The sequence below is a fragment of the Cavia porcellus genome, unplaced genomic scaffold (genome assembly GCF_034190915.1).
Source record: "Cavia porcellus strain 051 isolate PalLab524CR breed Dunkin Hartley unplaced genomic scaffold, mCavPor4.1 scaffold_7, whole genome shotgun sequence".
In the NCBI taxonomy this organism is placed as follows: domain Eukaryota; kingdom Metazoa; phylum Chordata; class Mammalia; order Rodentia; family Caviidae; genus Cavia; species Cavia porcellus.
The window spans coordinates 60,009,384-60,022,151 of NW_026947490.1; the positions used below are offsets into that span (position 1 = coordinate 60,009,384).

The following is a 12,768-nucleotide window of genomic DNA, read 5'->3' on the forward strand; positions in this document are numbered from 1 at the left end:
TTGAAAGAGATATCCAGAAAATTAAAACTCCATTGAAAGCTGGCAAAACCACTTGAAAGAAACCGAAGATAAACTTTCAAACCTTGAAGACAAGTTTGTAGCTTGTGATCAAGAAAGGAAAGATCTCTCAAAATAATAAGGAACCAGGAAATAACAATTCAATGGCAGCAAGACAACCCAAAGAAACTTACTAATAATAGGTGCGAATGAAAAAAGCAAAGGACAACACAAATGACATTTAAAGTCAATATCAGAAAACTCCCCAAGCACTGGAAAAAGGAGTGACATTCAGATAAGTGAGGCATATAGATTCCAGCTAGCCATAACCAAAATAAATCTACACTCAGACATATAACAATCAAGTCCCCACATAAGAATAAGAACAGAATAAGAACATAAGAACAGAATATTAACAGCTGTTAGAAAAAAGAAACAGATCACCTATAAAGGAAAATCCATCAGAATAATGACAGACTTCTCAATACAAACCATCAAGTCAAAAAGAGCTTGGAGTGGAGTATTTCAAGTCTTGAAAGAAAACAACTTCCAAACCATATTGATGTACCCTGCAAAACCATCTTTCAAACTTAATGGAAAAACAAGATGCTTCCATGACAAAGAACAACTGAAGAAATTAATGACCATGAAAACAACCCTACAGAAAATACTGAAGAACATTCTAGAGAGAGACAAAAAAGACCATGGTTCCAAGAATAGCAGCAGAGGGGAATCATCGAGTGGGGCCGACAATGGAATGAAGGAGAAAAGTAGGCAGCCAACAGCAGGAAAATAGCACAGCAGAGAGAAGCAGAGCATGTTGGCCATAACCACTAGTATAAATGGCCTCAACTGATCAATAAAAAAAAAAAAACAGGCAGAGTGGATCAGGAGACAGGATCCATCAATATGCTTTATACAAGAACCATGTTTAACTACAAAGGAGTTCATAGACTGAAAGTCAAAGGGAGGGAACGCTGCTATATGTGACAGGGAACAAGAAAGAAGAGGAGTAACTTGCCCATAAGCTGCAGAGTGGATAAGTTCTTTTATACAATGGAAAGTTACCCATCTACAAAGAAAGATAACCTCAAGGCTCTTGTAGGTAAATGGAGACAACTTGAGATCATGCTCATGGAGAAAATGGTTCAGAGTCACATGTGTGAATATGATGTTGTCTCCTTAGTATAAAAAACTAATGGAGTTAGTGGGATTCATAATGCACAATAGATACTGTGAAAGTGAAAGAGGAAGAAGTATCTAAAAAGAGAAAGTAATGGCCATTGTTAACCTATTATCAAGATTTAAATCCCATATTGTTTTCATTGTTCTGTTTAGTTTGGTTTTATCTGTTTCAGTTTGTCTAATTTTATTAGATTTGATGGCATGCATGGTTATTACAAAGATAACAAAATATATTGTGGTAGCCATTATTGATTTCCTATTACCTTGTTTTGAAGACCTGTATATCTTTGTTTTGTCTTGATTGATTTTGCTCTATTTTGTTTTGTTTGATTGTATAATGTCTAATGGTACAGGCAACTAATTTGAAGATAACAAAAGGCATTATAGTAGCTACTGTTGTTATACTCTTACCTTATTTTGAAGTCCTGTACTGCTTCCACTCTTTTAATTTTATTGGTTTTAGTCTGTACTATTTTATTTGATTTTTTAATGCCTGATGGTATGGGCAGTTCTTTTGAAGATAACAAAAGGCATTATTGATTTCCTTCTATTTTGTTTTAAAGTCATGTACCATTTTCATTGCTTTGTTTTGATTGTCTCTATTCTGTTTTATTCATTTGGTTTTATTCTCTTCAAAATGAAAAAAAAAACATTTTGTGCTGTCATTGTTTATTTTTATGTCTAGATCTTATAAACTGAACAACTACTTCTAAGATACAATATGCAATATATTAACCAGTATTCATCTCGTAGTATTTTTTTAAATTCTGTCTCATTTCTATCCTTTTTCCTTTTTAAAATAAAAAGATAACATAAAATAAAAATCAAAGTTCATATGAAAAAAAGTTTTAAATAAAAAAGCTCTTTTTTTAATTTGGTTCATTAATAATGCATATAATTTATAGGAATTTTAAATTTTGACCCTAAAAAGTGGGAATACCATAAAGTAACTAAAGACAAACTCAAAACTGGTCCTATATATTTTGGTTAGAATTTTGTCACAAGACTATCTCATGATCAAAGTCATTCTTTCTTTATATAGCTCAGACTGAAGAAACAGACAAAACTCCAATGCTTGAACATCAAGATGCAGTGTCAAAAACTGGAATGGAAGTAAAGAAACAAAAAAGGTCCAAAGAGAAAAGATATAGTAGTAAGGATGCTAATTATAAGTAACTTTAATATTTTAAAATCAGGTCTTTTTTTTGGTTCATGAGTGCATATAATTTATATAAATTTTACACTTTGACCCTAAAATGTGAATACTTTAAAGAAACTCAAGACCTAAAACAAAGGTAGTTATGTGTTTTGGTTACAATTTTGTCACAAGGAAGATCATTGTGTCTTTATGTAGCTCAGGATGAAGAACCAGACATAACCTCTACCCTTGAACATCAAGGTGGAACATCAAAACCTGGAATGCAAGTAAAGAAACAAAAAGCTTCCAAAGAAGAAAGACATAGTAGTAAGTAAAGTAATTATGGGTAACTTAAAATTTTTTTTAAAAAATCAGGTTTTAGCTTTGATCCATAAATGCATATAATTTATGGAAATTTTACACTTTGACCCTAAAGTAATTTTATACTTTGACCCTAAAATATGCATATCCTAAAGTAACTTGAGGTCAAAGATATTATTATGTTTTGGTTAGAATTTTGTCATGAGACTGTTTCATGACCAAGGTCATATTGTCTGTATATACCAGGGGTAATAACAGGTCAATAATTGTCTCACAAAGGATGAGTAGGTTTAGCTGACTATGGCATTTCCTGGGCCCAAAGTCTGCCAGGTACCTCTGGTCTGTACTAGTACAGAAAAACTCATAGGATCAAATCCACAATATTTGTAAAAGAAATAAAGAACTGGAGTCAGAATAGTCCAGAAAGACTCATAGTGTCAGAATGCTGAAAGTGGCACTGATGCTTTGTGTGACCCGAACTCATTTAGAGCCAGGCCATGCAATGTCTAGTACATAGACCAGATAGCAATAAATACTTTACAGATAGATGACTTTTTTGTGTCTTTTTGAGACAGGGTCTCACTATGCAGTTCAGGCTGGCCTTGAGCTCACTGTGTAGCCCATACTGGTCTCAAACTCACAACAATCCTCCTGCCTCAGCCTCCCAAGTGCTCAGAATACAGGTGTGAGCCACCACACCTGAAGATAGTTGACTTTTTTAAAGCTCAGAGTAAAGGTGGTTACTTCTTTTTCTTCCTCGGGTTGTGTGGCACAAGAAGCTGGTAGTTTGGTTGTTTCATGGTCTTCTACACAACTCACTAAAAGTTCTTTAACAGCAGCAAATCCAAGGAGAGGATGGGAGTTAATGCTGCTGTTGCTTCACAAAGAAAACCCTACATTGAAATCATTATTGACTAGATATATTTTCTTCATGGAGTTTGTAGGGACCTGAAAGGATCAGCCTGTAGTTAGCAATGGAAAATTTTCTCATTGGTAGCCGACTCAGGAAAAAAGTTAGAATGATCCTCCTCATCTTCATGTTAAGGGACCATTAGGATCACAGTAATTTTTTTACTAGTATGCAAAAAACTCAAGAAATGTAATTTCTCTCTGCCTCTACTTTGAACTGTGACCTTCATGTAGGTACTTGTATCTTGGTGTAGGGGCCTTGGCTCAGCCATCATCTTGTTCCTTTATGGAAATAAGATCTGTGTGAAAAGAGAAAGGGCTTGTATGAGAATCTCATCATGTACCTTAATGAGATTACTTCCTTCATCAAAGAGACAAACTACACAGGTCTTGGAATATACTCAGAGGGTTAGAGGAAATGTTGTCTGTAATTACCAGAGTGGCCATCAAATATGGACCTCAGTATCCAGTAAAGCCTGTGGGTCAGCCTCTGGCCATGAGCTCATCAATCTGCTTCTTTCTGTCCCATTTTTAGTAAATAATCCCAGAGATTTCTTTCATACAACTGTTGTCTGTCTTGCCCAGCAGAGGACACACAGTTGCCATTCTTATGTCATGTTTTTTGGGCAGATTTTTTTCATGACCAAAGATTTATTGGTTGAATATCTGAATTGTGTCATGGACTGATTGTTCTGACTCTAGGAGGTTTGCTTGAGCATGAAACCAGCAGTATTGAAACAAATAAACCTAAATCTGGTCTGGTCAACATTCTTATCTGTTGTTCTAACTCCTTCATTGTGCAGTGAAGGGACTTCAAAGCCTTCTATCATTTTTCTGATACAACCCACCGTGAGAGTTGAGCTAATGATTTGGTGGCTCAGGGAAGAACCAATGATTCTCCTGAGAACTAAGAATCTTATGTAAATAATCTGTTAGAACTATCCAAGAAGACTGTGACATCCACTAGCTCTTTCTGAGACTCACTGGCATGGCTGAGAAGTATGACCCTAGACCCTCAACTTCTGGCAGTGATCTTCTAGTAGCATGTAAGAGTGCCACAAAGACTTTCCATATGTCTCAAATTCATCTTAGGAACTTCAGGCCTCTGCTTTCTCAGAGAGGCACTGTGTTTTGTTTACTAACATATGCACTATGCCAGTTTATCAGAGAGAGTTCCTAGTTTTTGAGTTGGTTGATTAAAATGATAGAACAAACTAAAAGGAACAATTAAGCATGTATTTACTTATGATAGTATTAGTAAATCCTAATTGTAAACATTTATGGAGGCTGGGCATGGTGGTGCACATCTGTCATCCTAGCACTTTGGTGGCTGAGACAGAAGGATTGAGTTTGAGACCAGCCTGGGCATTAGAGTGAGTTCAAGGCTACCCCAAACTACACAGTGAGACCCTGTATCAAACAAAAAATACTTATGGAGTACAGTGTGATATTTTGCTAACTTGCTATTTATACAATCAAGTATGAGGTGTTCTTTCATGACATTTTTCTCTGTCATTGTTATAGTTAGGCTTGACAATCACACATAGGATTTTAGCCTGGGGTCAGGCTCTGCTGTATGTGTGTACATCCATATACACATTACATGTATTATACATTCATGTACATATTTTTTCATATATGTGTACCTATGCACATGTATAGTCATTTTTAAAATGATGAGTTCATACAGACGCCTTCATTTCCAGTCCACCTCGTCAGAGCTATTCTTGCTCTCCTCTAGTCATATGCATTACCTTTTCTTTTTTTGCAATTAGTCTGCTTGTAAACATCAGCACATTTACTCATTCATTCAATCTTTGTATCACTCAGTGCTCCTTAGAGAAATATATTTAGTATGAGGTACACAGTGCATTAGTAGGCTGACAGTGGCCACCTGCAGAGTCAGGTGTAGAAGGCTACAAAAGAGCTATCTACATGCTAGGGATATAAAGAATTTGGTCAAATTTTTGGAACTTGTTGTAAAGTCCTGTGCAAGTCCATATGAGGAGGCTGAAGGGTCTGCAGTGAAAGCCAGGAGCTGACATTCAAAATGAAAATGAGTCAGGGACTCCTCCAAAGAAACAAAAGTGATCCTTCCTTTGTTTCTCTTTTTATCCTGTTCAGGCAAGAAGCCTGCCCAGGGTGAATCATCTACCTTCAATTAATCCCTTCAGCCATACTCAGAACTATGCTAATCCAGTATAGTTGTTGAACTTTCTTATTCAAATTGATGCAGTCAATTTACTATCACAATCCTATCTTTCTGTCGTGCTTATCCAAGACCAGGGGTTATCAGGTCTTAACCTGGATCTCTAATCTTCCAAATGAGTGTATAGTGAAGGCTTAAATAAAATGAGTCAAGTGGTATGATTTTAGGGTTCCAGAAGGGTCAAAACCCTTTAGCTGAGCTCAAGACTCTGAGAGCTAAGACAAAGACTTTTCTGGACCGCCTATTTTTATTAGGTCCAACAACAAAGGGCAGGCAATGAGCAGGACCATGGGAGTCATTTCAAAGACATCTCCAAGTAATGAATCAACTCAATTTAGTAGAACTGTCTTATCATGAAGACGTGGTAGAAGTGAGACAGTAGGAGTAATTACCGCAGTTGCAGTCTCTATCTACTTAATTGGTGTTTGAGCCAAGTGTCCACAGCTGTGGCCTTATCTTGCTCTTTGAGGTATCTCTGGTCTCACAGGTCACTGCAGGCCTCATCCAGGACCAGTGATTCATAGTAGTTCACTTACTATGAATCAGCTCCCATCACCAGGCAAGAGGCCAAGGTCTAGGACAGACTCATGGATAAACATAGACCATAAGCCTCTAGCAAATCTTATCAAGAAAAAGAAAAAAGTCAAATTCATGCAATAAAGACTGATAAGAGAGAAATTATTACAGGTCCCCTGGAAATTCAAAAGATCATGAATCCCGAATTTGAAAATCTTTATTCACACAGCATGCAAAATATAGAGGAAATGGACAGATTTCTAGAAATGTATAAACTGCCAAAGCTGAATCAAGAAGATATAACAATTTTGAATAACCTAATGTTAGCTATTGGAATTGAAAACATGATTAAAAACTTACCAACAAAGAAAAGCCCAAGTCCTGATGGATTGTCAGATGAATTCTATAAGAAATTCATAGAAGATTTAATGCCAATTCTTCTCAAACTCTTCTTAAATCCTGCTCAGAGCCACTTTGTAGTGGTCTCCAACAAAGGATTATGTTAGATAATGTAGTAATGAGTTACTTGGATTATCAGTCTTTATTGCATGGATTTGACATTTTTTCTTCCTTTTTCTTGATAAGATTTGCTAGAGGCTTATCAATTTTGTTTATTCTCTCAGAAGCACATCTCTTTGATTTATTAATTCTTTGTTTTGGCTCAATTGCATTAATTTCTGCTCTGATCTTTATAATTTCCTCTCTTCTATGAGCTTTAGGTTTTCCTTGCTCCTCTTTTTCTAGAAGGTTGAGAGGTAGCATTAGGTTGTTTATTTGTGCTCATTCTGTTTTCCTGATGTGACAGTTTATTGCTATATATTTCCCTCTTTGGACCACTTTCATTGCATCCCACAGATTTTATTATATTATATCTGCATTTTCATTGAATTGTAGTGTTACTTAATTTCTTCTTTAATTTCACCTGTAACTCTTTGATTGTTCAGGAGGCGTTATTTAGTTTCCATGTATTTATGCAGGTTTTATAATTTCTTTTGCCATTAATTTCCAGTTTCAGTACACTATGGTCATATAATATGTGTCAGATAATTTCAATCCCTTTACATTTATTTAGAGAATGTTCCATGGGCTGATATGTGATCTGTTTTGGAGAATGTCCCATGTGCAGCTGAGAAGAATGTGTATCCTGATATAGTTGGGTGGATCACTCTATAACTGTCTACTAAGTTCATTTGCTCACAGGGTTGATTCAGTTCTGTTATTTCTTTGCAGATTTTTGTGTAGTTTATCTATTTTTGTGACAATGGGGTATTGAGGTTCCCTAATACAATTGTGTTATTGCTTATTTGGTTTTTCACATCCATTAGTATTTGTCTTATGTAGTTGGATGCTCTTGTATTTGGTACATGTATGTTTATGATTGTTAGCTCTTCTTCTTGAATTATTCCCTTGACAAGTATGTGGTGACCTTCTTTTTCTCTTTTGATCATTTTTGTTTTGACGATCACATTGTCTGCAAGCAGAACAGCTACTCCATCTTTTTCCTGAGTTTCTGTCACATGGAATATTGTTTTCATCCTTTGACTTTTAATCTATGAGTTTCCTTTTAAGACACATGTGTTTCTTGTATACAGCATATGATTGGATCCTGTTTCTTGACCCATTTTGTCAATCTATTTCTTTTAATAGGTGAATTGAGGCCATTTACATTGATGGACATAACTGATATACGTTTCAGTCTTTAATTTTAACTGTTTAATGTTTTGACTGATTAAACATTAACCTATTCCCAAACTTACATGAAAAAATATACACATAAGTATTCTTCCCTATATTTTTCTGCTATACTCTCAAGTCTTCACTTCTACAACTACAACTACAATGTTTTCTCATGCATTTGCTTTTTTCTTTTTCTTTTTATTAGACTGTTTGCTATACATAATGATTACATTGATTGTGAGGAGTTGGAATATGTATATAACACATTTCTTGTATTTCACTTGAAAGCTTAAGGATCTCTTTGTCTCATACATTTTCCCTAGTTCCCTTTTTTCTTAATAGTTAGTATATTAAATATTCTTTTTAAAAGTTTTCCTGGAAATATCTCAATTTATGCTTATTGACACCCTTCTTATACTTAGGTCTACCATAAGTCATATCATAACTTATGCTTTACCCTTATATATTTAATCAGCCTTATTTGCTAATATAATCAGTTGGGTTTTGTGAAACTATAAATAATGGGGTAATAAAAAAACTGAATATAAGCATTTTCATTTTCATTCTATTAATATGTATTAACCTGTAGTGTAAATAACCCCAAAAACCTAGAAAACAAATAGGTAACATATTTGATGCCTAGAAATATTAATGAAATGAGTCTTTTTCAACACAAATATTAAAAATATTCTGACCCTCCTAACCTCATATCTATCTTTATATTGGTTTACTTATAACTTGATCAGAATGAGTAAAAATGCCCTATACTCATACTATAAGCTTAAAATCTTTAGCACATTACATGTGACTTTTTACTTAGAATGCTGAATTCCTTTCTTTTCTTTCCTTTTCTCTTCTTAAAATTTTATTTTAAAGAGAATAAAACCAAACCAAACCAAACATAATAAAGCAAATCAGAACAGAGCAATGCAAGTGATATGGCCTTCAAAACAAGACATGTACAAAAGGAAATGATGCTTAAAATTAAAGGTACTAGAGAAGATAGAAAAAAACTAGTTGAGCTTAAAAAAGACATAAACAAAAAATGCCCAACATAGGAGAGAGTCTATGAAATCTATGATCTATGAAATAGATCCAAACAGAGATGTAGGAGATTAAAACTTCCATTCAAAGTATGTGCAACAGATTTAGCGAAGGAAAGGATAGAATTTTAGATCTTGAAGACAGAATTGCAGCTAGTGATCATGAAAAGAAAAGTATTTCAAAAATAGCAACAGACTATGAGAAATGATTCCACAACAATATGCATGAACTGGGTAGTTTAAACAACAGAAATGATTTATTGTCTCGCAGTTCTTTAGGGTAGATGTCCAAGGTAAGGTATCAGCAAGTTTGGTTTCTTATGCATAATTGTTAATGAGAATTTGATAAAACACTTCTGTTCTAGCTCCTGATAGTCTTCTGACAGTATTTGGTTCCTTGGCTTGTAGGTTTGCTGCACCAATCTCTACTTTTGCCTTTACATGCCATTCTATCAGTGTCATATCTCTCTTACTCCCAGATCACACTGTATATGAATTTTTATTCATACTTGATACAGAACATTCTAATTTTTTTTTGGTATTAGGAATTGAACTCAGGGCCTCACACTTGCCAGGCAGGCACTGCACCACTGAGTTATATCACCAGTCTTTTTTCTAATTTTTAAAATTTATTTATTTATTTTGGTACAGTGGATTGAACTTATTGATGTCATGCTTACCAGACAGGCACTTGTGTCACTGAGCTAAATCCCCAGCCAATAGAACATTCTAAGTGACTTTGACTCAACTGGATTACTGTATTAAGATCCTATTTTTCAATTAAGCTCATGTGCTGAGGCTCTGAAATTAGGAGTTCTACATATTTGGGGGATGCAATTCAACCCTTAACAATTCACTTTCTAATCTCTAAATATTTTTCTTTCTTCTCACATGCAAAATGATATCCACCACATAACATCATCAACTTCAAGTTTCAAATTGCATCTATATCATCAAAACTAATTATGAATGAGACTTAGGGTAGAATTCATCCTGGGGAAAACTTTCTCTCCATCTGTGAACCTGTAAAACTGAACATCAATGTACCTGTTCCTAAAACACAATGGTGTAACAGGCAGAAGACTGGCATTCCCATTCCAAAAGGAAAAAGTCAGAATGAAAAACGGGTTTACAGATTCCAAGCAAATCCAGCATCCAGAGAGCAAGTTCCACTAGATTTTAAGGATTGAAAACAATCCTCAGGGCTGGCACAAGGTCTTGTTCCTCCTGTGGCCCTGCTCTCCTGTTCTGTGTGGTGGCTTTGGAGGAGAACCAAGAGCTCAGCCTTATGGCCTGTGTCTTTTGGGCCTCAGATCAAAGCAGAAGACCCAATAGTAGCTCAACCATCCTAAGGCATTCTTCTCTCTTCTTGAAGGGTAATACATGTTCACAGCAGAACTCTCACTGTCTGTAGAATCTGGAAAGTCTATAGCCTTATTTTATTTCATTCTGTCACCATCTTATTTAATCCAAGGTGGCAATATTTTTCCTATTGATTGGATCTACAGTTTATAAATCTAATCTCTTAAGCAAACATCTGCCCAATTATTTTTAAAACACAGATAAGTTGAGAATTTTGCAAATTTTTATGTTGTTCCTTTTTACTGAACAATTCCTGCTTCAATTTTTCTGTTTACTACTTAACTTCATCAATAAGAAATAATCAGGCTATGCCTTCAGTGCTTAGCTTGGAAATCTCATATAAATATCAGAGTTCACTGTTTACAAGTTCTACTTTCTACTCAACAGAACACAACTTATAATTAGGATCACCTTTTCTCCAGTTTCCAATAATGCCTTCTTCATTTCCATATGAGGCTGCCCCAGAAGTACATTTAACAGTCACATTTCTGTCAACTGTTTGTTCATGATAGTATAGGTATATCTCTAAGATGGTAGAAACCTTTTCTACAGCTTTTTCCTTTTCTTTCTGTGGTTACATTCTGAAATACTAACCTTGAGGACTTTTACATATCTTTTGGGGGATGAGACATAATTCAGCCAATAAGTCTCTCGTCATAATTCACAGGATTCTAGGGATCATAGTTAACTATAACAGTATCTAAAATGCTCACAATGTGTAAAATCTCCTTCCCACCAAGTTTTAAATTGGAAAAGAATCATCTCCACTAAGGCTGAAGAGATGATGGACTACCCCTAGTATTATGTTTGAAAGCTGGTAAATCTGGTTAAAAGTAGAAAGAGCTCTCCAAGCCACCTGCATATTCTCTTTGGGGATTAGCTAGAATAGCACTTTTGTTAAGTATAGGATCCAATATCTTTTAGACCATATCAGAGAAGCCTAAAGGCTTCCATGGCCAACTAGCAGGCGTAAATTTCTTGGTAAGAGATCTTCTTGCATAACTGGACCCAGAAATCTTTTGTAAAAGATGCTTGTCCAGATGATACACCTTTAGGTGCATAATTAATCACTTTTACATTACTACCCATGCTGATCAGTCTTCTTTCTGTGTAGTTGCCAGTTCTCCCATCATGGATGATTTGCTCATAAAGATTGAGATTGAGTGAAGAGTAATCAGCATGACCTTATAGAGGTGCAGAGGCTTACTGGAGCTCAGTAACTAGCAAGAATGGCAGGCACAAACATAGAAATCTTACTCGCAATAATTTTATCCTGTACTCTTCTTACTCCTCTTTGCATAATAAGATACTACCAGAGTAGCTCACAGGGAAACTATGCATTAGAAAGCTGGCCCTAGCCTGTTATTCAACATCAAGAAAGTCATTGTATGAGGTCCGAGTGTCTGCCTTGAGGATACAGATGATCATGGGTACTTTCATTCTAGTTTCCTTGTCTTCTTCCTCCCTTGGCCAGTGGTTTATATTATTGTCCTCCCAAAGTGAAGGCAATCTTTTAGAGCTTTTACTGATAACAAATATCCCACTGTTACACATGTGCCGTAGATTTGCCACTACTGGCTTATAGTAACACAATCCTGTAAAATACCACTATCATTCTATTAGTTTAGCAAGATTATCTCTTCCTTCATGGAGGTACTCTACTACCCATATCTCTAAGATTGCCTCAGATGGCTGATGAAACGTCCTCAAAGAACTCCACATTCTTTTCCATGTTACATGTGAGTCTCAACAGTTGACTGCATTTCAGGATGTCTTGCTGCCAGGGATATGACTAGAGATAACAATTAGGTGCAAGACTCTGAAGATGTTTGTTCCTCCTGCTATGAGACTGGATTTGTATTTCAGTCAAACTTTCAAGCTTGATGAGGGAGTTTGAAGTATAGAATCACTGATTTCATCTTCAGACATAAAGTGCTTAAATAAAAATGGTCAGTAGCACTCCTCAAAATCCCCAGGGGCCACCAATACTTCCTGAGACTGCCATAGACAAATGATCTATTAGCATCTTCCAAGGGTGGCCCGTGGTCCTGTCTTCCCAGAAGTTTTCCATCTGACCTTTGGGATTTTTCTTGTAGGTAGGCAAAATGTCTTACTGAATCACCTGCTCACTTCACCATTTTGTCAAAGACAGATCCCTATAATAAATACTGTGATAGTGCAAGCAAAAGTCTGATTTGGAAAGAGCTGAGCTTTTCCGTTCTATTTTTCCTTGTGATATGTTTTGCCACAGATTTGAAGAATCATCTCTCTGCTGTGAGGCACATGCCATTATGTGAACCTGCATATTGGAGGATGTGCATGAGACTAGAAAAGTAATGAATAGTAAATGACTTATTTGCAGTGTACCCTCTATATTTTAGCCCCAGACTGACTTTATGTTTAAATATTAT

The 12,768-nt window shown here is 35.6% G+C and overlaps 1 protein-coding gene across 1 annotated transcript in view; it reads left to right on the forward strand.

Annotated features, from left to right (window-relative positions):
• Positions 1-12,768, forward strand: part of Ccdc7 (coiled-coil domain containing 7) — a 262,433-nt gene that overhangs the window by 139,786 nt on the left and 109,879 nt on the right. The window contains exons 26-27 of the mRNA XM_063254066.1: positions 2,225-2,335; positions 2,537-2,647. Of these exons, the coding sequence (XP_063110136.1) occupies positions 2,225-2,335; positions 2,537-2,647 (222 nt within the window). The remainder of the gene's footprint in view (positions 1-2,224; positions 2,336-2,536; positions 2,648-12,768) is intronic.